Source organism: Acanthopagrus latus, chromosome 7 (assembly GCF_904848185.1).
Source record: "Acanthopagrus latus isolate v.2019 chromosome 7, fAcaLat1.1, whole genome shotgun sequence".
Classification (NCBI taxonomy): Eukaryota; Metazoa; Chordata; class Actinopteri; order Spariformes; family Sparidae; genus Acanthopagrus; species Acanthopagrus latus.
Genome location: NC_051045.1, coordinates 4,038,954 through 4,066,116, shown reverse-complemented (window position 1 = coordinate 4,066,116; position 27,163 = coordinate 4,038,954). Strand labels below are relative to the sequence as shown.

At 46.6% G+C, this 27,163-nt stretch overlaps 2 protein-coding genes across 7 annotated transcripts in view; both read right to left on the bottom strand.

Annotated features, from left to right (window-relative positions):
- The window catches only part of si:dkey-261h17.1, a 34,064-nt gene extending 33,145 nt beyond the window's left edge, over positions 1–919 (bottom strand). Inside the window, exons 1-2 of one of the 3 annotated variants that reach the window (XM_037105472.1) lie at positions 788–887; positions 106–290 (exon numbers count right to left, since the gene is read on the bottom strand). In XM_037105472.1, coding sequence (XP_036961367.1) covers positions 106–196 — 91 coding nt within the window. In that variant the 5' untranslated portion in view covers positions 197–290; positions 788–887. Of the gene's footprint in view, positions 1–105; positions 291–787 lie in introns of all 3 variants that reach the window. The other 2 variants (XM_037105471.1, XM_037105473.1) reach the window with 2 other exon arrangements.
- A 1,376-nt stretch (positions 920–2,295) lies between these two features.
- Positions 2,296–27,163, bottom strand: part of plxna2 (plexin A2) — a 183,337-nt gene continuing 158,469 nt past the window's right edge. For all 4 annotated transcript variants that reach the window (XM_037103945.1, XM_037103944.1, XM_037103946.1 and 1 more), the window contains exons 23-32: positions 24,063–24,129; positions 23,706–23,852; positions 22,892–23,051; positions 21,202–21,305; positions 14,245–14,344; positions 11,285–11,475; positions 11,028–11,197; positions 10,208–10,420; positions 9,741–9,891; positions 2,296–5,270 (exon numbers count right to left, since the gene is read on the bottom strand). In XM_037103945.1, coding sequence (XP_036959840.1) covers positions 5,175–5,270; positions 9,741–9,891; positions 10,208–10,420; positions 11,028–11,197; positions 11,285–11,475; positions 14,245–14,344; positions 21,202–21,305; positions 22,892–23,051; positions 23,706–23,852; positions 24,063–24,129 — 1,399 coding nt within the window. In that variant the 3' untranslated portion in view covers positions 2,296–5,174. The remainder of the gene's footprint in view (positions 5,271–9,740; positions 9,892–10,207; positions 10,421–11,027; positions 11,198–11,284; positions 11,476–14,244; positions 14,345–21,201; positions 21,306–22,891; positions 23,052–23,705; positions 23,853–24,062; positions 24,130–27,163) is intronic.

Genomic DNA, 27,163 nt, shown 5'->3' with positions numbered 1-27,163 from the left:
TTAAAAAAAATAAAAAATAAAAAAAGTGCCTCAGTGGTCATCAGCAGTCGTCCGCTGTGGAATCACTGACCTCAGGGCCATTTCATTCCAGCTAAACACACTCACCCACTCCTCCATTAGCAACCCTAATGCGATTGCGAAGCCTCTGCGGTGGCGCAGAGAAGCCGAGCCCGGTCTGGACCGAACAGACCTGCATGAAGACAAACGGCCGCAATTCAGCACGTTACGGGCCGTGGGTTATTCTGTTAGCTGGGGGAAGTTAGTGGGAAACGCAGGATCTCAGGATGAACCTGGAGCCGAAGGGGATGTGAGAGAGAGAGAGAGAGAGATGCAGGAGTCAGAGGATGTGCCTGACAGTTGGGCCAAAATTGGCATCACCTGAGGGCAGAGATTTCAAGTGGTGAAAGGTGTGCCAGAGTCCTGAAAACAGCAGTTAAGTTACTGTGGTTTGGCCTGCTGATCAGCACAGTCAGCAGCAGCGTCACACAGCTCATGGAGGCATTAAAAGTCACTTTAAAACTCCCCCTGGTGCCTGATTGCCAGTTTTTTGCCTTACATCTCCAGATCTTGCCTTAAAAATAACCGTTTTTAAAGTTTTCCTCATTTTCAAAGTGATACTGAGGCAGTTGTCTGTACACTCATGGGTACGCTACAAACAAGGACAGCTAATAGCTAATTCGGCATACTTTACATGGTGCCAATTAGCCTATATTTATGCATATAAGCTAACAAAATAAGGATGAACAGTTAAATTCACCCAAAACAGATTCAGTCTTTATCTTCTCACCTTTAACTCTTGAAACCTTGACCCCATCCACTTGAGTAGTTTGCTGTTGTAGACCACATGCTGCTGAGCAAATCTATACTTCCTGTTCATACCCTGCAAAGCATTATGGGATCTGTAGTTCCCTCTTCTCTCTGCCTGAACTGGGAACGGTCCCTCAACACAAACAGGACACAAATGCAGTTTTTTGGCTCTATGCAATTTTTAACCAGCAAAGTTTATTTATATATAACAACAGTACAAAGTGAATCCTTGGCTTGCAAAATAGGTGTGCTTCATATTTACAATAGGTACACAATAATATATTATCATAACAAAAACCAAAGCAAATAAAAAAAAACAAGAGAACAACCTTTTTTAAATACTTTAAGTTTCTTACAATTTTCACAACACTTTTATAAAACAAGAACAGACAGCCATTATTATTATCATCATCATCATCATCATCATCATCATCGTCGTCGTCATCGTTTCCAGTAATTACTATTTTACAGAACTCCAGTGTCTACAAAGGGTTTGTTTACAATGTGTTTTAAAATGGAAGGATACTCATTTTATACTTGGTGATATTTTTGACTCGAGAGTTATACATCGATCTGGTTTTCAATTCCTCAGTCTGATGCCGTAAAGCAGACAAAGAAATGCTGATTAAATGCTTTGTTTCATATAAGGAATGACACGTGCCAATCAAAAAAAACAAAAAAAAAAAACAACCCACAACACCAGCATCTCTTCGGCAACACGTTACACTGAGAGCAGAAAAAAGTGCACGAAGCGTCTTTCGATTAGCGATCGGCTTGAGCTGAAATGAGGTTGTGTTCGTGAGCATCTGTCCGTATCTCACACAACTGGCAGTCAAATGGGATTCTGCGCTGCAGAAAGAGTAAACAAACTGTTCTCTTCTCAATTCAAACTGAATTACAGCATGGAAACGAGCTCTATCTAGTAACAACAACAACAAACCAAAAAAAAAAATCTCTTTCACAAAAAAAAAAAAGGTGCATTCAGCCGTGATTTAAGACGTGTACAAATGGGAAAGGAATTGTGGTTGGACTAATGACGGCGCGGGTCGATATGGAATAACCAGGCAGAACTAAAAAGCGTGAATTAAAATGCATGCAGAAAAAAAAAACGCAAGACATCCTGATATAATTTGATCTCTGAGAGACAAAAAAATAAATAAATCAAAGCCACTCTCGAGCAAATTTTCACGTGCCTCTGATTACGCTCGTCACAATCCCGAACACAGGAGAGCTGGAAAGACTCTAATAAAAACGTACATTTCATCCCTTGCGAAAAAGGAAAAAGGCATTTAGGTCCTGTTAAAATGATAATAAGATAAAAAGCATTACTCCATACAAGCAATGTGAGGTATGAGGAGGATACAATTCTATTTGCTGAAAATCGGGAAGACACCTTTAATCAAAAAGGAGGAAGCTTCATGTTTTGTGTACGTCCTGTATAAGTGCCATTTGTGTACCTACAGATGTTTATTAGGGAGTGAGAAGGTGTTTTTTTTTTTTTTTTTGCAGACGAGGGGAACAAATCCCGACTTTCCCTCTCCTGCCCCCCGCTGGCCGGACGCGGTAACAGTGCGTCAATCATCACCTCATCCTACATTTTCTCCTTGCCTGTTAGTTTGATGTTTTTTTTTTTTCTTTTCCTTCTTCTTTCGATCTCCTGATCACACTGTGCACACAACCGACTCAGATCAAAGAGCAGCTTCAAAGCCGGAGCAGGAAACTAGAGCTAAAGGGTCTCTCTCTCTCTCTCTCTCTCCTTCCACCTCCTCCTCTCTCCTCGTTTCTCGACACTTCTCTTCAAACAGCTCAGGCCGAGCCGAGGCGCTGAGCGAGGCGATGTCTTGCCTGAGCCGGGCCGTAGCCTCTTCACCTTTCCTTTCCTTTTTTTTTCCCTCAGTTCTCAGCAGAGTGCCGGGGCCCGGGTATCACTGGAAGCAACCGCTGGGCTCCGGAGCACGGGAAAGGGACCGGTGCCCGAGTCGGGGGACTCGTAAAGATCAGGAACGCTAAAGCAGGTGGGTAATCTAAGGCCACGGAAGAAAAAGAAGCACCTTTCACCCACTAATGGTGTTTGTCATGCTCTAAACGCACACAACCGAAGTCATACTGTGCAAACCTTTAATACTATACCCTATTATTCAAGTACTTGATGTAAACAACAAGCCAACACGTGTCTCGGAAGAAAAATGAATTCAGCGATTCAGAGGACGGAATCTACAGTTTGTTGTCATCCAGCCGCAAAGGTTGAAATGTTGCATCAGCCTCTGAGCTTGTGACGTTTTGGTTTTTTAAGTCAGGAGACGCAGCCACATGACACGTAACATAACACGTAACTCATTTCTTATGCGCTTTTCATGTTTGTTTTTTTTTCCCCTCTCCCGGATCCTCCTTTTCTTCCTTCCTGTTTGTTGTTTTCGTACCTTTTCATGAGTTTCAACACTCAGCGTTCCAGTTACGTAAGCTGCGACTTCAACCGGATCTACACTCCAAAAAAAAACAAAAAAAAAACGGGAGCGTCGCTCCCTCTGTAAAGCATAAACCGATGTTTTTTTTCCTTTTTTCTTTTCTTTTTTTTTCCCTTTTTGACACATTAGTGAACAATTTGAAAACAAACAGGATCTTTTGGCACTTGGTCAAACTGGACCCACGCTTCGCTGGGCTTCTCTTCTTGTCTGTGCGAGGACACGGGCGGCGGTCGGGTTAACATCTTCCCCCGTCAGCTGACGTCTGGCATGACTCATTGGCACTTGATAAATTAAAAAAAAAAATAAAAAAATCAAATATGGACCCTTTTGGAACACTTCTGATGTGTGACAGCATGCAAAGTACACATAAAGTTGATCAAGTTTCCCAAAGAGATACAAACTGTGGTTATACAACGGAGAGTTTTTAGCCTACAGAAACCAGACGCTCCTGCTCGGTCTCTACTAACTGCGAGCTGTACGTACTGACAGCCACGATGCAGGACGATGCACACTCTCCTCTTAGCAGAAAAGTGATTAAGGGGTAAATAACGGTTTTGGATGGGCTGGCGGGGGGGAGGTGGCAGGACGGACAAAAAAAAAATGGAGTTGTTCACTTGACGAGCTTTTGCAAATCGACGACGGGGGCTTCAGTTCAACCGAGCCCCTCGTTCTGTTTGCAAAACTCAAATAGACAAACGAAGAAATAAAAAAAATAACAACAGAAAGAAAACATTTGTACATTCACATACACTTGATTGGCAAGAATCAACCGGTACATACACAGATGACCCCGACTGCTGAGAAAAGCCTCGGTCACCGGAGCGATGCTGATTTAAAAGGTCATCTCCTACGTACGCTATAGATTTCATCGCCGTCGATCCTCAGTTTAGGTGCAAGCATGCTGGCTGAGCTGTGACCACCAAGAGCGGAGTTCCGTCGACTCTTAGATGATGAGCACAAGTGTTGAAAATGTTCTTTACTTTTGTTTTTTTTTCCTGTACACGTCTGATTGGATAGAGGAGCGTCCGTGTCGCGTGTGAAGCATCAGGGGAAGGAGCGAGAGACGCCGACGTAGGCCGCGGCCTGTTCGACCGCCGCGCCACGCCGCCGCCCGCCGACTCGACGCTGCGTTACACTCTTTATGTCTTTATACAACAAACACTTCTGGGATCCCCGGGTGGACATTTCAACTGCAACTGATAATATTCAAATGTACAAGTACAAAAATAAAAATCTGAGAAATCTGAATGCAAACTCAGCTGTCCGACATGAGATCTGCTCTTCTGCTTCTCGCCTTTGTTTTTTTTTTCTTCTTCTTCTTCTTCTTCTCTTTTTTCCAATTTCACACTCAGACGATGAGTTTCTGACTGAGAGTAGAGAACACATCCGTTTCTCCAATTTGCTCTCGCGGTCCTGCAGGAGTCTTCATCTTCGGCACGGCACAATCACACCACTCGTGCACACACACACACACACACACACACACGCTCACGCACGCCATACAATTTCCTGTCGAAACTGAGAGAAAATATCCTTTGAGAAAAAAAAAAAACAACAAAGAAAAACAAAGAAAAAATAAATAAATACAAGCCATGTTGTTGCCTTCTCTACTTGATGTCCCTTCCTTACGCCATCGTCAGCTCCAGCTGCAGGGCCTCTGTCTCAGTCCGCGGGGCCCTTTAGCTGGCGCCGTCATGGAAGGAGGCGGGCGGATTACAAACTAAAGCAGCTGTATGTCAGTCCGGCTGTGGATACACAGAGGTCCCAGGTCTGGTTCATGGTTCTAGCTCCCACGATGAGAGGTAAGTAAATGCTGGACCCCCTTTTTTTGGGAGGTCCTGTTGAGATTGTGGTCCTGTCTCTCTCGGTAAAAGGAGGATTGTGGTGGTGGGGGGGTCGCTCTCAGCTCTCGAAGGACATGGCCGAGATGAGCTGCTCCACCTTGTAGGCCAACCTCTGCTTCCTCGCCTGTTCGTCCAGCTCCAGGGCGGCTGTGATCTGTTACAGAAGAGAAAAAACAAAACTGGGATCAAACACCCGCCGTTCAAAAAAACATGGTGCGTCTGCATCTGTTACAGGATTAGACCTGGTAAAGCAGCGCCTGCGAATCTAGTTTCTCATACGGACATCGCATGAAAGAAAGAAAAAGAAAAGAATTACATCACTCCCTTTGTCTCTGACAACACGGCGAGATATTTTGTGTATTAGCCTTTTCCCCGTTTTATCTTCCGAGCCCATTTCTTGTATGTTTGGCATTTGTCAAGTCGGGTTCAAAAGGGATTCAGACAGGCTTCCCCCCCTCCTCCTCTGAGCTCTCATCTGGTGTCTGCCCTGTCAGGACGAGTCTGTGTCAGAGTGACACCGACACACATGGCAGAGGCCTTTAATATGACTATAAAACAGAAGAGAACGATACGACACGCGCCACGTTTTCATCACCTCCGATACAGATCTCTGGAGCCGAACGCTGCAACGGCAACACGGCTTCTTGGTGGATCAGATTTTCATAAAATACTCTCGAATGGGATGGGGCATTTGGCTCAATAATTGATTATTAACACAAAATAATTAATGGACAATCTTATGCAATAAAGTGAGAGGTAAATAATGAATGAAATGTGGGAGAGAAAGCATCATCTTCGGTGTTTACGAGTCATTTTAAATGAAGGAAAATAATTGTTCTTATTTGTTGTTTTTGGCCACCTCTGGATCACAGAGCCCTTTAGTACTCCTTCATAGATACCAGCCACCTAAATACACCTCTTTTTTCTGTATATTAACCCCTGAGACATAACTTAAAAATGTCAAAATGTCACAATCCTAAAGATGGTGAGACTGCACCCAAAAGTTAAAGAGTTCTGTTCTGGGCTGAAATCCATCCTCCTTCAAAGTTTCATGGAGGTACGTTCGTCAGTTTTTGTGCCGACTAACACACAAACTAACGGACGTGTGATAAACACAACTTGGCTGAGTTAAAGATCCCGGACAGCAAAAAGAAACACAAACAGGAAGCTTGGCTACGAATTAGTGATAAAACAGTCAAACGTTGGGAATAAATAAACGGGTGAGATTGAAAACAGACGAAGTCAATGAAAAACACGAACAGCTGCGAGTGAAATGAGACGAGATAAAACTTTCAGATTGCCCGCAGGATGGAAACGAGTTAACGCTTCTGATTGTTCGCCGAGTTATTCCAGGTTCCAGGTGCACAATAAGAAAAACTTGATTTTTTTTTTTTTTACCAAGCTCCCATAAAAGCATCTGCAACGTAACCCAATGACATGAGCGTTGTTCAATAAGGGCCCGACGTCAAAAAGACAGCAGATTGATGTGAGGGAGAAAAACAGACGGGGCCTCGTAAATAAATAATGTTACGTCTTACAGCAACAGAGAGAGAGAGAGAGAGAGAGAAGACCCCCCAACCTTAAACTGACGATAGACAACTATCTCTAACTTTCTGTAACGTATTATTTGTGCAGTGACCCAACCCGCTAATAGATACAGTTCCTAAAAGTCGTTCTTTCATGCTCCGGGTTTATTCAGTCTGCCTGTGGGCTGGATTTTTTCTCAGAAAACGAAGGTCGAATCTTGGCACAAAGCGAGTTCATCTGCTATTGTTGAACAGCTGGAACGACTAGAAACTCTACACACTTCAACTACAACTGAGGACTTAAAACATTTCATCGTGATGCGTGTGAGAACGATCACCAGCAATAAATCAGTCAGAACTTGCAGAAGCTTGTTGTGTGGAAGCCATGTCGCAACCTTCTCGCTCCCTTTTGTTTCTGCAGCACGACAAACCTTTTGTTCGCCGCCCGTCCTGCTGCAGAGCGTCTGCCCACCTACCATCTTCCACTCATCTGCTTAAGTGCTCTTAAAGGCTGGCAGCTACCGGGCAGAGCGTTTCCTCCTCTTCATCGGGCCTGATAGCAATCTATTATTAATCTGCAGCACTGTATGCAGGTGCAGCTCCCACCGCCATCTCCCAAATCCATTCAAGTAGGCTGCAGCTCCGGCCCCGTCAGCCCGACGCACGGTGGCCTTTGTGAAAGTGCTGAGTGAGAACGAGCGTCCGTTAGCGGTGCTCGGCTGAGGTTTTATTTCTTTTTTTTTTCCCCATGCACTGCACTCTGGGAAGCAGCGGTAATACTGCAGCCGTGATGGGCTACACGTTAAAAACCATGATGTGTGCGAAGCGAGCGTGTCGGCATCGCGTCTCCACGCGAGGGTGCGTCAGACAGCTACAGCTGCAGAGGCGAGCGCATGAGATTCATGGAGAGCAGAAAGAGGCAGCTGACTGGATAATGGGTGGAAAAGAGAAGGAAGGTACCGTAAAGGGAGGGAGGGAGAAAATAAGAGATAGAGAGCGACGAGGAGGAGAGAGAGAGAGAGATACTGCGGTCCAACATAAAGGTCAGGCTAATGCTTCCCAGAGGAGGAGCTGACATTAGAAGCAGAATGTCTCCATAAATGCACTCTCTCTCTCTTCCTTCCTTATCTTCCTCCCTGCTTTTTTTTTACACTTCCTCTGATCTGACAGCGCGTGTGTGTGTGTGTGTCGCCTATGACTCTGCTCATGAGAGCCCTATATAACAGATTGCCCACTCTAACTGAGCACGGGGCGAAAAGGACAGAGCGGCATGCTGAGAGCTTGTAGACATTCGCTTTCTACTCTACAGTTCAGACACACTGGCTTGTTAAGCTCAGGTCTCACTAGACCTCTGGGCTTCGGGGAAGTCTACTGAAGACTCCGAGCTGACCTCGCTAACCTCTGCCGCTTACGAGCGGCCTAGGACACACACCGAAGGGCGAGATGTGCGCACATCATAGCGCGGGGGGGGGGCGAATTCGCGGCACGCCCCTTTTTTTTGTTCAATTTACGCTCTCGCATTCTGCTCGTAATTAGCGGCTGATTGTCTAAGGCAGCAGCTCATTACGCAATCAGCGCCCGGGACTGCCCTCCAGGTAAAATCTGCGAGTGGATGAGCTCAGTGTGCAGCTCGGAGGACGGATTAATAGGAGATCACCGCGCTCAGGGAAGGACGACGTGCTGCACGGAAATACAAGCAGACAAAAAGTGTCTGTTACGCTATTATATAAACTGTTCGTGGGAAATTACACCAGTAACGCAACCACGGGACATTGAATGAAAAAGGCAAGCATGAGAGAGAGAGAGAGGAGAAGGCAACATAAAGAGATCATTTCACACAGGAATGAAATCACAGAACACCCGCTGACGCCTGGCTTGTGACGAAAACACCCGGGGGGACGCGATTAAACGTGATGCTAAGTTGAAGTCGAAGATACGTTAAAACATTTTTCAGTTGGTGCTGAGTTTGAGAGAAAGACTGAAGTAAGAGATTATTATCTTCAGTCGCCTTCGTGTCACTACCAGATCCCTTTTTTGAAAAGCCTGATGGGAGCTGGGCATGTGCAACTCTCAACAGAGATGAGAAAGAGGCGAGATGTCTCACTCCTGAGCAACTTCCATCATCAGCTCCCATAAAAACAAGATTTGTCCAATTCAGACTTTTTTTTTCTAACATCTTCTGTATGTATTCTGATCTACTGTATCGCTTGTATGACAGCTAACGTGACACACAAGAAGAAAGAAAAGAAGAAAAAAAGAGGCAAAAAACAAAGAAAAACATAAACAGGATCATTTTCTGTGTGAGAGTGGAAAGAGACTGGAGCAGCAGAGGCTCGGTGCAGAGCAGGTGGAGGACTGAGATGGTGTCTTATCAAATTTAATTGGCGAAAAACATAATTTCCCACCCTCTCCTTTGTTCAATGAAATGTGCTGTGTTCATTTCTAATCACGGCGCTCGTCTTCTTTCTATTAGCGTTGTGTCTGTTGCTGAGACGATTCACGCCTCTTCTTCCCCGCAACTTTTTAAAAAGTCCCTGTGCTATTTGTCTTTTTATTATTATTATTATTATTATTATTATACAAAACTGATCCTGGTAAATTGCTCGAAGCTTAATGAATCCTGCATAATGCATAATCAACCACACTTACAATCACTCCTTCCACTTTTTGCGCAATTTCTCCCCCAGAAACTCTCACCAAAATGCAACCTGTTCAAAAACATTCTTTTTAATAAACTCTGTGTACACAAACAATCTTATCAATGCGGGTGTTCACGTGTAGAGACCCTGGTGATGCTACGAGCAAAGTTTCATGTTGTGTCGAGACTTCTTACTGTTTTAAAAATACAGATTTTCATGCTATTGTAAAAGTGCCCGTAGCTCTCCCACTGAAAATGATTTGACCCGAAAACAAAAACATGGTAAATCTTAAAAGTGTCTCTTTCGTTGTAATTATGCTTTTACACAAAAGTTTGACTCGGGTATGTTCACAAATAAAGCCTAGATTTCATTTTGGCGACAGTTTTGTTTTTAAGGAAAGAGGCTCGCTGCGTTAACGCCAGGCGCTGGTGTGTCTGTGTGCAGGTTCGTGTCACTCACCTCCTCACTGTACTTGCTGACGTAGGAGTAGATCTCATTGAGAGCGCTGAGCATGTTGAACTCTGTCGAGTGGAGTCTGGCCTGCTCTGCCAAATATGCGTTCATGTCCTGGTCGCTAATGGCCGGCAGCCGGTTGATGTCAGCGTAGTACCTGAGGACACAGACGAGGGACGATACTTGGCATCACTCGCAGCGACTCACTGACTCAACCCAACAGCTCGACTGAGAGCTGAACTGTTACTATAGTCAGATTTCTTTGAGCTGCGATATCACGTTCACTAACAATGCGTGTCTGTAACAGTCGCTCTCTAAAGGCTTTTTTACAAGATCTGGCTGCAGTGCAGGCAGGAAGAAAGAGAATTACAAATCAATTTTCCCAAAGATCCCCTGGTTTTTTACCGTAAGAGGATACTAAGAGGATGTGACAGAGGGGATCAGGACGGAGTATGAAGTGCATCAGCTCCTACCTCTCTACCCAGCTCTTGTAATTGGGGATGTCTTTAGCGTAGAGCAGCTTGTTGGATGGGGAGTCTTTGCCCAGACGGTGCTCTGATGTGGAGCAAGAATCCATAAAGGTCTGAGCTACTACGGACAGACAGGCGTCCGTGATGCTGCTCTTATGGATGTCGAACACGAACTGCGGGTTCTTGATCACGTTCACCCAGAAACGTAAAGGAAGGCTGCAGGAGGGAGACAAAGAGAATGAGTAAGAGATGAAATCTCACTTTGGAGATCACGCGTGCCATACCTGATCACACCAGAGCAGGTGTGGCGTGTTGTGAGGGCTTTCTGCATGTGAGGGCTGCAACTGACTGTGATTTTCGGAACTGTGTAGTTTTTCCAATCATTTTCAAATGTCGTGTTTTCTCCACAGCAAAAGATATTCAGTTAAATGTCATCAAGGACCAAATAAACAAGAAAAAGTCAAATTTGAGAGGTAAAACTCAGAACATTTGGGATGTTTTCACTAAGAAAATGACTCAAAATGATTAATTGATTGGTTGTTTCATACATAAAATGCCAGAAAATTGTGAAACTGTTGATCCCTTTTCCCCCAAAACTCAAAGATATTCAATTTGCTGTCATAGAGGACTAAAGAAGCAGGAAAATGTTCACGTGTGAGGAACTGAAATTGAAAAGACTTTAGCCATTTTTTCTCAAAGAATGACTCAAAATGATGGATCAATTATCAAACGTGTTGAGGATCAATTAAATAGATGAAAACTGATAAATCAATTGACTAATTGTTGCAGCTCTACTGTATGTGACATCACTTTTGTGTCTTACCAGTTGCTTTTCCACGTGTGACGCACGTCCGTGTCGTGGATGCCGTGTTTGTCCGCCTGCTCGTCCAGGAAGTCAAACATGTATTTGATGGCGAGGGGAAGACTGCTCCCCCGGTGGACTGTGCTGAACAACGTCTCGAAGAGATCGTCTACAAATTTTTGTAGTGTACCCTGAGAGAAGGAGAGTGACGCAGATGTTAGGAGACTCGACTCAGGATGACTGAGCGTGTGATAATGGCTCCACAGACGACACGATACCTTGGTAGCTAGCAGCCTGGTCAGATAAATCTCGGAGACCATCTTGCTCCCTCGGTCTCCCTCCTTCTGGTCTCCGTGTTCATGGTTCTTCACCAAGTGCCACACCTTCACGCCGCTCTCTAGGTCGGGGGTGATCATGGGAGCCCGCGAGCGGAGGCTGTCGGGGCTGCCCGTGTAGCGGAACGAAGAGTCTGTCGAGGGGAGATAAAGAAATTCCCAGTAAGCCCAAATTTAGCACACGCTCGCACCTACAACAGCAAACCCACACACCAGTTCACACGAGCATATGTATATATATTCGTTTCCATCTCTGCTTTTGTAGCTCATTATAAAACGCCCAAATCTTCCGCGCTCGCCTGCTGCTTTAAGCCAGAGCTGTGAAGGAAACTGCAGTGGTGGATAATTTCATAAAACAGCAGAGTAATGTCCCTGGCGTGGTGTTGATTAGCGGTGGGCCTCTTGAAACTGGAACTTAATGAACGACTGCACAAAACACAGGGAGGGACGACGAGACCTCGCCGCCTGTTTCGCAGGACAGAGGTATTTCCAAAATGCTACATCTGTGTCCTTCGTTTCTGTCATGAATCGTTAGATTTGTTTTACTGCTATCATTCATTTTCTCATCCTCTTCCCTCTTTATATAATCTGTGCCTCACTGACATGATACATCTTTGAGCCTGGCTCCTCTTTAAAGCGTTCATAATTGGCTCTTTCCCCCTCGCCACATTGTACCAACGCCACGATGAAAAAAAGAAAGAAAAAAAAACCCCGTCCCCGTCGCACTCTAATCAATGCATCAAAAGATCCATAATTTGTTAAGCATTGAGGCCACCCTCCCTTCATCCATACATCTCCCCTCGTCTCGCATCTCGAGTTTCTGCCTCCTTGCTCTTCACTCGGTCTGAACGATGCCGGTTTCAGTTTCCCTAATTAGCCGACATCTACTCCCCGGCAAGCGAGGTCTCTGGAGATTCAGGATCTGAGGATCTCGATGAGGATCTCTCTGACCGTGCTTCAAAGGCCGAGGTGAACAACAAAAGCTTTTTTCTCCGCCAATACAGCCACTTATACCTTTCAAATAACACCAACCTGGGCTTCTGGAGTGGCCACTAGGGACCAGAGCCTGAGTAGGAGGTGATGAATTTATGTGCCTGTGTGCAGGGTGGATTGAGAAACCTCATCCTAATCCAGTCACTGGGTTTTACATCCTTCCCGCTCCAATCAGCACTTTCCCCAACAAACTTTAAGCAGCTTCTCTCTCCTCCGCTGCAGGACGGAGCTCCAAGCAGTAAGGGGGGAGTGTGGCCTGGCTGGTTTTAGGGTTTGAATGAGGGGGGAGGAGGAAGGACGGGGCGCCGGTGGTGTAAATTGAGTCAAGATGCTAAGTGTTGAACGTTAAATTGGTATGAATCCATCAGCAGGTGTCGAGGTGCAGCTGTGCCTGCTGTGCCAGCCCGTGATTGATGAGGGACACGTACATGCCAGCAGAGCCTTTTATCGCTTTCCATGCCACACACGTCCAACTCCAGCGCCCGAGCGCCGGCACGGGAAGAATCGCGAGGAGAAGAAAGCGAGAATGTGTCGCCACTCATTCAGGAGAATATCGCTCGTGCCTGAGATATCTGAGAGCAGTTAACGGACGCCACCAAAGAGCTGTGACGTTCAAATAACAACACAATGTAGTTATTAATGTTTGTTACACTGGTTGTTGACTGAGTGCACCGTTATCTCCTCACGGGGACTTTAACTTTTATTCAAAAACAAAAACAAACCAATACGATACATGCAATGACTCCAAACAGCTCGTCTGGTATAATCAAGGTCTCCAGAGGTTTAGAGATCCTAAACTAACTCATGTGAAGAGACATTATTTACGCCCCTTTTTTTAAAAGCCGAATATAGCTGCAAAGTTTAAAGTGCACGAAATTATGTATTTATAAATCTGTTCAATTAAGTTCTGTTGTTTTAAAGTGGGGGAGCCACAGGTATCCACATAAATAAGACTTTTGATTAGAGGGACAGTAATGCTGTTAGCTATTTATCTATCTATTTATTTTCCAGTTTAAAGGCTGCGTTCACTTGTCTGTCTGCTGTCCTGATAATTGGCCGTGCTCACTTATCTTTTTCTGTTTGTGTGAAGCATCATTCACACAGAATAATTAGCAATCACAAGTTGCCTGCTGCTGCTGTGTGTGTGTCTGGCCTGAGACCAAATCTGGTGCCCAGCAGCATCATCATCAGCATCAGCAGCAGCAGCTCAGACTCCAGGCACATCTGAGGTGTGTGTGTGTTAGCATGCAAGTGTGTACAGTAACTTCATATACATGTGGGTGCAAGCAGCCCACTGTGTCCTGCACAGAATGGATCTTCATTATACTCGTATTGTGGCTTCATAATCAAACAATGGCTCTACTCTATACCCTCCTCTTCATCTCTCTCTCTCGCTCTATTCTTTCCATTCTGCTACCTTCCAACAGCAAACTGCAGCACACACACACAGTCAGAGAATAAAAGGTTGCAGAAAACTGGCCCTCTGCAGCAAGAAGAGGAGCAGCTCCAAACAGAGCCGGTCGTTGCTTTGGGGAGATCTGGCTTTTGTTCTTATCTGAAACAACTAATATATATATATATATATATATATATATATATATATATATATATATATATATATATATATATATATATATATATATATATATATATATATATATATATATATATATATATATATATATATATATATATATATATATATAAAGATTCTGATGTGTCTGTGAGGCAGCGAGAGCAAGATGATTACATTTGCATGGGATTAACTGTTGAATAAGCATGCAAACACGTTCATGATTGCCTAATATATACATGCAAATGGTATTTTTTTTTTTTTTTAATCAATGCAATCAATGGCAGTGCTGCAACAAGGGGTGTGAAAAAGAGGCAGGCTGGTTCGACTGACTCACCGTATCTGCTGATGGAAGTGCGGGATATGCTGGCTGAGGAGGGGATGTTGTAGGATGAGGTCTGTTTGGGCACCAAAGCCACAACGCAGCGGTCTGACACCTGCCAAGAGAAAAATATAACGCAAAACCATGAAACGGATACCCGTGTTTGCAAAGACACAAAGGCCAGCGACGTAAAAAGCAGGATGAGTTCAACAATGGATCTTCCTCCGAGTTTAAACTTGGAATCTGTATGTGTCATCGCAGTGGGCTAGATGTAGAACTTTCAACTTCTCATATTTTCAAAACAGGCTGATCACGTTAGTTTTAACGCATTAAGGAGTTAGCAATCTTTCTTATTTCCATTGCACGCCACCTTCCCAACATCACAAGACTCATTACACACGCGTGGCAGATGGAGCGAGATGCAAAGACCTAAAAATAAATACAGAAACAGAGAAGGAGGCTGGATTGGCGTAAAACGATGCGCGTTAGCATCGTATCTGTAGCTGTATCTGATTTGACGCTCTGGAAGTGAGACTCAACAATCAACTATCTTCATGGTGTGTTTAGGAACAGCTGGGACACAAATCCTACTAATTCCACCTGGAAGTTTAAAAGTCTTTTAGTTATATACAATCACTGTGAGGTTCAGTTAGCTTTAAAGTAGAGGTAGAGTAGATACTTTTCACTCTGAGTACATTTCAGAGCCTGTACTTTATTACTTTTACTTGAGTAAATGAGTCGAATGGTACTTCTCTTATCAATTAACTTATCACTGCAAAAGAAGCAAAGAAAATACTCTGAAACACATTTTAAATGAAGTCACCCGCCCCCTGTGATTTCCAGACTGTAATTAGAACAGCGTATGGGTGTTTACTCTCATGAAAAATGTTAATGTAACAGCGACAGGGTGGTGGAGGGAACGTAAGGCCCTTATTCCCATGAGCAAAACACATCCCAACCCCCCCCCCATTACGCAACTCGTCCTCCCCTTCCTGTCATATCTGCGCTCCCCGCTGCTCTCAGCCGCAGCCCCGTGGCTTCTCTTTCAGCCGAGCAGAGAGCTGTGGCTGCACGATGGCTGTGCTCAACATGACTGTCATTGTCATCGGCCCCCTTCACAAACATTACAGACATGATGTAAGCTTCCGAACTGGGGTAAGATGCTAAGAGGGAGGGAAAGAGAGAGTGAGAGAGAGAGAGAGAGAGGGAGACTAGATACCAAACGTCTCATCTCGTGTACTCTTCACACCCTTAAAAGAAAAACGGGGCTACGCGAGGTATAATAATAGCATTAGAGCAGCATGGAGTCGGAGTTAAAGAGAAAGTAAAAGAGAGACGGCTGTGGAAAAAAGATGGCGTGTCATGAATAAGAGACAGACGCCGAGGTTCATCCTTTCCCCCCCTCTGTGGTTTGTATTTACAAAGAGCTCTTAGTCCCGTGTGATGTGCTCCAGTCACTTCAGATAAGCTGAGAAAAAAAAGCGACAACATTAAAAAAAAAAAAAGGTGTGAAAATCTATTTTTCAAAGAACCCATCTTAGCAAAAAAAAAAAAAGATCTCTCATCGGTCAAACAGTGCGATTAATCCAACACGGAATGGCAGTTAAACTATAAGTCATCTTTGAAATGCTCGTAATGTTAGTAACCCCCCCAATGAAAAACATCCCTTTTTAGGAGGAAAAAACACACACAGAAGACAAGAGAACAAAACTTCTTCTCTCAAAAAGCCAAAACAACAAACAGCTTGTTGGCTGGCATTTACAGCCCACCCTGAGGAGGGATTTCTGCTTCAGACCCCAGCAAAGAAAAAAAAAACTGATGAGCCTCCAGTGGAGAAATAAACAAAAAGGCAAATGCCAGCCTCCAAAAGGAATACCTCAAAAGAATCTATAGAAAAACAGAAAAATGCTTCTTTTCATTTGTGTTAGCACCAACGCACTCTTTTTCCAAACCCCTTGTTGGAAAATAAGCTGGTGGAAAAATTGGGATGGACATTTTTTTGTTTTTTTTTACAGAGTTCCTCGTTGCTCTTGAGAGCCAACCGCCTCCCGTCCTCCCACCCTCCCTCCCTCAGTCTCGTCCTCTCCCCTTTCTCCTTCTCTTTCCAAACTAATCTCTGCTGTGCTATTAGTTGGAGTTGCCATCTGGCCTCTATTGGCCACATTTGAGAGACACTTGAAACCCGGGGATGAAATCTGGAGGAATCCTCTTAAAGACGCAGCTCGGGTGCCTCTTGGAGTGAAATGACAAACGGTCTTCATCGTGGTCCCCTCACCCTCCTCCACCCCTGCCCCACCCACACCCGGCATCTTCCACCCATCTCTCTCTCAGCTCACGTCTTTTTGATTCGTCTCCGCTCTCTCAAGCCTAATTTCTACGGCTTCTCCATCCTCTCGGCTGACGCTGCTGCGTGGACTCGCGTGGAGATTCCACCGCAATTCCTGTGATACGTTTTTCTCTGGGCAGCATGAAATAGCCTCTCCGTACCCCCCACACCCTCTTTCCCTTTACGCCTCCCTCCATCTCTCTCTCTCTCTTCTCTTTCTCTCTGCTTTTTCACGGCTGACAGAGAGGCTGAAGCTGAGATGGGTCCTTGTGATAGAGTAAATGATTGAAGGCGTGCAGATTCGCCCTTCAGGGATAATCCAGTGTGGGGCTGATAGTGGGCAGGTGTGATAAGGGGCTGTGGGCCCTGCCTGTGATAAGACCTTCCATTAGAAAGTGCAGAGCGGACCACGCGGCAGAGTGTGGTCAGCCGCCCCTATCTTTCTTTCCCCAGCACAACCCAGAGCCCTGGTCCCGGGCCCGTCTGTGCCATCTCTCCTGGACTCGCGCCCTCAGATCATGATGCTTATCGAAACCTGTCGACTCTGCCCGGCGGCTCAGAAAACACACAACACGTGCATATGTGCGCTCCTCGTCAGGCACGATGAAAATGGGATATGAACCCATAAGTGTGCATAAAAAAAAGTATCCAGTCCAGTATTTTTAAAAAAGGACCCGTATATATTTACGTGTAAATGATTCATACTTAGCTAAAGTTTTGGATCCCCTCCAGCGGATCGCTTCGGCTGGCAGCCACGATAAGGCTGCAGCGTCTGCACTGTGATCCTCTCGGGGCATCTCTGACTGTCAGAGTTACATCCACTAACAGAAGCTTGTTTTTGCCGCTGACAGGCTGAAGATGTTATTCTAATCTTTTTTTTCTTTTTGTCAAATAAACGTTCGTCAGACACTCTGAATAACGACCTCAGCCTGTCCGTGGCAGAGAGAAGCACTCTGTGAACGTCGCTGGGCTGATTCCAAAAAACTTTTGGTAACTATAAATCATTCAATCATTAATCTTCCTGCCTCTCTAATGACATTTAAGTTGGGTATTAATCGATGAAACGTGTCACTGCAATAGGATTGGGTTTCTATCGGACACTTGATGCACAGGATGCAGCAGCAGCATCAGTGCAGGATTAATCAAATATGTCTTTTTTAATTTCATGTTAAAAAGAAAAAAAACAAAACATCATATTCCCGCCGGTCCAAGATTTGTATTCAGGTTTACAACGGGGACCAGCGAGCCAAGACAGCCGCAGCATCAGATTAATGAACAGACAGCGGTGTAGTAGTATCCGTTGTGTCTGGGTCTGTTGAAAATAGCCCCAAAATGCCCCGAGTGATGTCTGCAAGGTGGGTAACAGGATCTGGCTGGCAGGCTCTCCTGGTGTGGTCATCAGTGTCTGCTCTCTCTGTTCCTTCGCCGCAGAGGAGAGGACAGACAGAGGTCAGCGGGCAGCAGCAGGGGACGGAAGTTTGCAAACTGGCTTTTCTAAGTTTTGACGCAGTCCGAGCCGAAAGTGAAGGAGGGAGCGGTCTGCCCTTACCTGTCACTTACCAGCGCATTAGGCATAATATTCCCTGACAAACACACACGCTGCCCATGTGTCCCCGCAAATGGACGAGGCAAACAAATATTAATATGCTGGAGGGGAAAAAAAAGCCAGCGTCCACCTGTCATAGATCAACACTTTGTCAAACATCATCAATGTAATGCTGCTGAACGCAGCGCGGCTCTGTTTGCAATTTGCATCATCATAAATAACCCAGGCGGTGTGACATCTTCAGTTCACGATAATTTCCTTTTCATGAGATGTATTAATGCTGCCCCCTCTCTCTTCCTCTCTCCATCCACAGAGGCTCAAGATGTCTGATTCATGTGACTGTGGGTCGCTTGCTCGCTGCCCGGATGCCATCGAGCAGGAGCGAGGTTACCGGTACCGAGTCTCGAGATGGGGGGGTGGGCGTACGAAAGGAAGGTGTGATGAAACGCTTCTTCCTTTTGACGGGGGCGGGAGATTAAAACTACAGAAAGATCCAAATCAGCAATCAGCCAAAAACTCTCCAATCTCATAAATCTTTTATCTCAACTCTTGTTGTTTGTCTGCGCGCGAGCATGTGCCATGTTGCTATGTGCTGCGTGTGTGTGTGTGTGTGTGCACATGCATGGAGTGTGCTATCTCTTTCTATCTTTATCTATGGGAGAAGGATACAGAAATAGCAGGAGCGGGAGTGGGAGGATGGGAATTCAGTCTCCCGACGGTGAATGCCAATGTGTTGAATAAAGATTCCGAACTCATTTCTAAATGTGTGCATTTATGTTTTTAATTTTACTGAAGCGGGGAGCTGAGAAGGTGTGTATTTCCATATCCAGGTTATGTAAACCATTACTTCCCATGCGGCAGTGTAAATAGCCAGTGGGGTTTCTTGGGATGCTGCGAGCCCCATGAATTTTAATGCCTCTCCCTGCGTCTCTGCTGTGGGAGAATTAGCGACGACTCCAGGTGACGCTCGGTCTCACTCCGCGTATTTCAGGTCCCCTTTCAATATTTCCTTTTTACCTCTTCCTATCTTTCTCTCCGGGGCCTAATGAGCCGTGCTCCCTTGTTGTGATAGGCAGCCAGATGTGCTGTCGCAGCTGCCAATGCAGTGGCGTGGTGTGTGTCGCAAAAAAAAAGCACAGCCGCGCTCGCACACAGGGGCCGTTGCCAGCTCATCAAAAACAGTAATGATACACAAGAGTGTAAGCTGTTCCATCCTACTCTCATCTCTCCCTCCGTCGACTGCCCTATTCTTTCATCAGCTCATCTTTCTCCCTCTCTTCCTCCTCCTCTTCCTCTCCAGTCCCCATGTTGCCCCGTAGCCCGCCGGCATCTCCTCTGAAGTTGCACAGTGTCGAGCTTTTACGTTCCACGCAGGGACCCTCAGATCAGTGATCAATAGCGGTCCTCAGATCTGCTATTGAGCGACACACACGTGTTGTCCCCGTAGCGTCTCCCTCGGCTAACGATGGCAGACAGACTGTGACGCAAAGAATTTGTGGAAAAAAACAACAATGGAGCCCATTATGGTGTGGAGGCAAACACACTGCGGAGACCAGAGAAGAAGAGGCACCTCAGACCAGGAGATGAAGAGAAGGGAGACAGGAAGAAATGAATGTGAACAGCGTGATATTTCCTGTCTGTGGGTGAGGTGGGGGAACGAGATGGGAAATGGATGAGAAAAATGTAAACAGGACGGTAACGTATGGAGAAAGTGGATGAAAGTGAGGACAGAAAGGAGGGCGGCAAAGGGGAAAGGAAGCTGCATGGTGCCGGGTCCTATGTGAAGGACACTGTGATGAGTCCCCGTCTTCTAATGACTCCTACATCTGTTACATTATTCTGCCTGCTCTGCTGGGGCAGGAGTTCACAACGACCCCCCCCCGGCACGAGGGCAAGAGCCTCCCCAGACCTTGTCCCCGTTTTTCTGCTTCTTGACGGAGCTGCATCTCCTGGCGCCACAGTCCTGGTCTCTAACCTCAGCCTCAGCCTCTGTTCTTGACCAGGTTTGCTACAGAATGGAGGCTCAGGCAGCCTTTAAGCAGATGGTCCCTCTTGGCTGACTAATGAGAGCAGGCTGAGAAAGACTCTGACCTGTGGAGCTCCTTCACATCCCTGCCTCGCCTGCTCCTTCTTTATTCCTTTTATTACTCTTTATCATTCCCCTGCTCTTTAGCTCTCTGCTGTTAAAAGGTGTCGCTTGTAAGAAAATGGACAGAGTTGGAAAGGTAGCTCCAAAGCTACAGGAGGCATCATGGACACTTTACTGCACTTGCTGATGGATGCGATTGAAGACGGGGAGGATAGAGCACTGAGGTGATTTACACGTCTCTGACCAGGACTATGACTTCAGGGTCGAGACGTCACAGCAGGATCGAGAGGGAGACGTGTTGAGCTGGAACATTTTTATATCTTACTCAGTGAAATGAAGGCTTATTAGGCTGAAACCAGAGGAAACTATGAGAGACTACCGCTGGTAGCTAGCTGGTTAGCATGCTAACTCCAGAAGACATCTCTGCAACACGGCCGTCAGACTTTTGACATTGAAAACACTGTTGTTTCGTCACATTGTGTTCGCATGTTTTAATCAAAAAACCTGGCCCTGTAAACAGGAGGCCACAGGTAGCGGGTATGAATCGAGGTTCTGCATGTGAAGACACAGAAGCAGACAGTCACAGCAGGACTAATTGTTGCCGGCGTGGAGAGTCAACAGGGCAGAGACAGCGAGACAGAGACGCTGTCCTCCTGACTCGAGCAGCCTCGTCTCTCCGGGGAGGAGGGAGACGTGTCGGCCGAGACGCTGAGGGTTCATCTCCCCCCTGCCACCTGTACAGTAATTGTCCTCTAGTCTGTCACTCGGATTACAGCAGGCGAGGGCATGCAAATGAGGAAGCCGAAAAATTGGCTGCCTAAAAAAAAAAAAGTCAAGAGCGGCAAACATCAAAGTTTGCAAAGGTGCGCACCGCGATTTCCATAACAAGAGCCGCCGCAGAGACTGAACTGAAATGAGCCCCTTACCCGATAAAAAAATAAATAAAAAAGTTTGAGAGTTAATTAAGGAAAACATTCAACTGAAGCCTATTTTTTTTCGCCGTATATTTACCTGGTAGTGCATGAGAGTGTTGAGTCTCTTCCAGTCGTTTTCTATCTTGGTGGTGATGTCTTCGTCCTGCAGCACCACGCGAGCCATCCGACCCTGGCGCCACTCTGAGGACACACACACACAGAAGTCAGCCATAAAGAATGTCATTTGTCTTGAGTTCAGTGGGCAGGTTCTGGTATCGTGTGCTTCAAGTGCATATGAAACCACCGCTGTATGTGCTCAAGACACACATCTGCTTTGAATCGAGCATGTGGGCAAAGTAATGTTTCGGCGTGTACAACTAGTTCCCTTACAGTCGTGAAACGGCGCTGAAATAACCCCCGACTTCCTTATGGCGCAGAACAAACTCTTAAAACACCTCTTTTCAAACCTCATTTACCATTTCAGACGGCGGAACGTCAATCTAAAAGCCTCCCCGAGAGCGCTCTCCTCACACATTACCCAAATAAGTAGATATCAGCGGCAGGCACTCTTGTACGGCTCTCTGCACGTGCACTCCTCTCGCCGACTTGGATTGACACGCATCTTAATTAAACATTACACACGAACAATTTCAAGATGTATATGCAGGAAGGCTTGCACGCTTTAATTGGTACTTGTGTCATGGAAAATGGCGCGCCATTAGCATACGCAGCAGTCGGCACGTCAGGGTCAGAGGGAAGAGAAGAGCGGAGCAGAAGAGAACTACGTGAAAATCACCTCCTTTCAATCCGAAAAAAAAAAAAAAAGCCGGGGGAAACAGGTGGGGGCTGTAAGCAGCGCCGGTGGAGGGCAGTGGCTGACGGCTCTTTGTGGGGGTAATGAAATGATAATAGGGGTTGTTGACGGAGGGAAGTGGACAGCCATTGTTGCTCTCACGCTGGGAGTGATCATTGATTTTCTCCTCTGTTGACTGGGTTTTATTACTTGGTGCCCGTGCCAGGTGACCACATGACATCCCCGCCTAACCAGCGCTCGACAGACAAAAAAAAAAAAAAACACAATAAAGTTGTCACGGACGCGGACATGCACGGACTCTCACGTGGACGCACGTATTCAATTATTCTCAGCACATCAGTGAAAGGGTGAGAAATCAGACAGAAAGAGAGCGAGAGAGAGAGGACGGCGGATGGACGGAGAGCCATATTGGAGTGACGGAGGACGTGCTGATTTGCAGCGAACAGGGGGGGGCTTTTGTTCTCTCTGCCGGGGGAAAATGAGAGAGACAGAGAGAAAATGGGAGGGAAGGTATGCACAGGCGAGAATGGAAGTGGCAGACTGCGTGGGAGTGGAGCCCGGCGTGAGGCTGGCGAGCCCGTCTGTCAGCTCTTACCTGGGTCAGCCAGACAGCCACACAAAGACACAAAAAAAATCACACAAAGGCATGCGCACTTCTTCCGTCTGCATCCGTCCGATCTCATCGGCACTACCGGGCGGCGAGAGCGGACAGAAGGAGGGACGTGCTGCACGCTGTCAGGCAGCGTGATGGAGGGCCTGGCAGCAGCGCGCCGCGGCTGGCTGTGCTGCTGCAACACAGCTTTTATCACACTAATGCACTGATAATCTGTACACATGGTCAGGTTTTCTCTCACTGCTACATTAATCTGTAGGTGTGAAGGACTTTACACCTGCCAGCTGCATCTGCGGGTGCCTGGATTGTGTGTGTGTGTGTTTGTGTGTGTGCATGCGAGTGTGTGTTTCTGTGCTGTACCCAGGTCCATGTCGACAGCACGCGGCCGCTGAGAGTAGGGCATGTTCTTGTAGACGGCGTCGAGTATCTTCTCCTTCACTTGGGTGATGGTGTCACAGTTCAGCACCTTGACTGGAATCTCCGGGCTGTTTTCGTTGTCGGGGTTCACGCAGTTCAGAATCTGGGTTGTAGAAAAACAGGAAAGAGAATAAGACGGCGGAAGCGAGAGGCGAGAGGCGCCCTGTAACCGACTTGGGTCCAGCTCGAGGCTTCGCCCTCATTACAGTCTCCTTGGAGCATGGCAGGAGCCTCGAGAAACCATTTCCGCTCTCGCTGGCAACCCAAAATCTAATTTCACACCTTCGGCGGGACACCAATTTCCAGCTCTGCCGGGGTATTAGCACGTAATGAGCCAAATTCCCAGTCAGAGCAATCAGAGCATTGTCATGTCACACGCTGGCTGTGTGAGTGTGTCTTTTCTGTGTGTGTGTGTGTGTGTGTAGAGCGGACTGTTTAATGTGTTCCACCCACCCTGATGTTGGACCAACACCGGAGCCTGTGGGATCATTAGTTAATTTTCCTCCCATACAGGAAGGAGGAAACCCAGCGGAAGTCACAGCGATGTCATCTTAAAAAAATGGCGTGTGGTGTAAAAGTAAAGGCGACAAAAAGTTAAGTTCAGAAACTGCATTTGTATATGCTGCGAGTGTGGGCTTTTGTGTCCGTGCTTGGCAGCGCGTCAACCAAAAAGCACACCATTACGCTTCTGTGTGTGTGTGTGTGTGTTTGCGCAAAAAAACAAAACTTCTCGTGTGCCTTCTGGAGTGTGACTTACCAGGGTTTTGTACTCGATCTGCTGGCGGATGAGCTTGTCTTCACTCAGGGAGTAGCGGGCCTCTCCAGTGATGGCGTCGATGGGCCCCTTTTCCATCTGCTGCTTGATGGCGCAGTACAGCATGAACAGAGGCTCCCCAGCACACTCCTGCAAACACACACACACACAGATTCACACATGAGAGAACTTCACAGCATAAACACACAAATCGACCGAGCTACAAAAACACCTACAAGCCCGCATGTACTGTAAATATCTGATAAAGTGCAATCACACGTTTAATTTAGATGCTTAATGAAACACAAGACGGATTTATTCCTACAAGGGAACACACACAGTGCTGCTCCCTGGACTGACCTTGAGGAATTTGTGAAGGAGGAAGGCGAACCAGTTGGTGAGCATCTTCTCTGCAACCGACTCCGTCCTGAAATCACATCAAAAAACAGGGAGAAAAAAAAAGAAAAACAAGTTTTAACTCCGCTCTTCCTCTTGATATTCCAAAACCTTTTCGATAATACAAGAGTTCCATTATTCATGGGGTTATGTGCGAGACTTCGGGGAGGTTGTCTTGGCATCTTGCGTGCACTGCCTGCAACACTGTGGTCACAGTGAGTGAGCAGAACAGAGAGCAGCAGACAAGGGGGGGGCATCTGTGTGTGCACGGCTCGTGTGCGTGCACATGTTGAAAGGAGTGTGTGATTGGGTATGCATGGATGTGTGTGTGTGTGTGTGTGTGTGTGTGTGTGCGGGCTTTCACGTGTGGTTGAACACAGCAGGACATCAGCAGCTGTGACAAGCCTCAGCTGTTGAGAGAGACGAGCGCTGTCACAGCCAGGTAACGCCTGATCACAGCCAAAACGATCTCCTCTCATTTCCTCACCTCCTCCTCCTCCTTCTCCTCCTCCTCCTCCTCTCTCCACCCACCCCCGCCACCTCCTCTGCCTTCCCAGTCAATCGCACACAGGAGGCGCGGCTCGCTGCTGGGCTTGATTGGGCATGAAAACACACAAGTGTGCAATGACCTCTTGACTATTTGTAGCGCGGCGAGCACGAGAGAACGGCTGCGTACACCTTTTTTTAAATATATATATATAATTCCTGCTCATGTCTTTCTCCGAATGCCAGACGAACATCGCCCCCTCCACCTCATTAGCACCATCATGGAACACTAAAGAAACAGGAGTTAGATAAAAACAGCCAGGTGGGAATGGTTAACAAGCATGAAGCACAGATGAAAGGGTTAGTTGTGTGCGGCTCATGTGGACTGGCACCTGAGGTGAATAGCAAACAACAAGCTCGCACCTCTTCTGCCCTGCTCGCTCGCCTTGTCTGCTCACGAGCCCGACTGCAGACAGAATTAAAAAAACGCTCCCTGAAAATAAAAAACCCACCAAAAACCACACCGATTTGGACTGGACGCCAGCTTTTTGCTCCAAACTATCATCGCTGTCATTTTCTCCCACTAGCTCCAACATAACCGCTACGCACACACACACACACACACACACACACACACACACACACACACACACACACAAGCGCTAATCACAAGCCAAGACGCCGCGGTGAAGTGTCCCACAGACCGTTTGCAAGACAGCTTGCGATTGTCACCCGGCCGCGAATGATCTCTCGTTCAAAAAAGAGAAATGACCCTCTTACTGTAGCAGGAAATTGCTGTGATTACTCTGGCGTGTTCTGTGGAGAGGGGGGCCTTGCAGCGCGGCGTGCTGAACTGGGGATTAGCAGGAATCGAAAGCAGCCAGGTATTAAAAACAAGCTAGAAGGCTTCCCGTCTCCTCCGAGCTAAATAGTGCCAGGGATGATTATACCTATTCAGGCTGCTGAATGGACCTAAAGGGAGATTATGACTATTATGGAGATAATTGCGTTAAGTCGTGTTTGAGGGCTATAAGCAAGAGTCTGGGACGGAAGCACGAGTCCCACAAGGATTGACTGAGCCGGAGGAGGTTACGACAGCTAACATTTGAGTCACCGAGATGTGAAAAAAAAAACAAAAAAAACTGTCAGTCATTTTCCCTGTCTCATTAAACAACACAGAGAGAGACTTCTTCGCTCTCGTTTCCATGAAAATAAAAGAAGTTCTCCCGCGGTTGCAGGCCGGCGGAGCAGAGGCGATGTTTTGTTTGGAAACGCTGTGCGGATGAGTTGTGATGTTGTCTCGCACGCCTGGAGGCGATCCCTCTGCAAACGAGACTGCTGGCCAGCCTATTGGCAGCTCGTTGAGAGGATGGAGAGCTGGGTGACAGCCTATTTGAAGTGTGATGTGCCAGCGGGGTGAGGGAGGGGGGAGAGAGAGAGTGTGTGTGTGTGTGTGTGTGTGTGTGTGTGAGATGTAGATGAGTTCACCCAGTTTCAGATACAGGATGAGAGAGTAAATGTTGCTGGAAAGCGCTCGTGTGCAGATGTGTCTGCATCCTTTTCTTTTTTTTAGGGATGGACACTGACTGTTGTTGATATCAATACCGTTATTGATTCTACGGTTCTAGGGCTCAAAATGTCTGCAAGAGAGCCGTCGTACGCTCGATGATTCGACAGCAGGATTGTCCCCGAGTCCTTCTGGGTTGACCGGGCGCACGCCTCAAAGTCTGAAGGTCCTGTGCGTGTGGACGCTGGGAGCCCACGTCAAGTTTTAACAAGAAAAATGAATTAATAAGCCTGGAGGCAGACGATTCTGGATTTGGAAACCAGTTTCTCAACCAGAGCCAGTTTGACGAACACAAAGAAAAGAAGAGGACACGCAGATTGTATTCACAGGCTCACGTTTCCAAAGACGAACAGCACAATAAAGCGCTACAATGGCTGCCCGAAGCTGTATTTTCACGCCACATAAACCCAAATATACTGCGGGTTTTTTGGACTATACCCCAAATCCCTCTGTAATTGCCCTCCTTCCTCTACAAGAATTCACCTCTCTGCCCCCCCTCCCCCTCCTCCCATGCTTACCATGTGCCCCTCCCAGCTTGTATGAGACTGCAGTGTGTTAGAAGTTAATGGAACCTATTAAGCATTTTAATAAGCTCAGCAAGTCCCAAAGTAGGAAGTCAAATAAAGCCTTTTTTTTTGTGTGTGTGTGTGTGAGGGGGCTGCGTCGACTCCCCCCCTTAATATCTCTCCTTTTGAATGTCAGCAAGGGGAGGGGGGGAGGCACTTTATTCTCCTTCTCCTTCCCCTTCTTGTCCTCCTCCTCATCTGCCTCCACTTCCTCCTGTCTATTAATTGAGTTTCATTAATGAACATCAGGATTTCATTATCCCACATAGCGTTTAAGAGGGGCTTCGCATCCCCCTCATCTCTGGTCTCCTAATGGCAGTGATGGTGGAGGGGAGGAGGAGGTGCTGGTGGTGGTGGTGGTGGTGGTGGTGGTGGTGGTGGTGGGGGGGGCCATATTAGCAGGCAGCGGAATGTCTTTCAATGAAACTAATGCCAAACACAATACT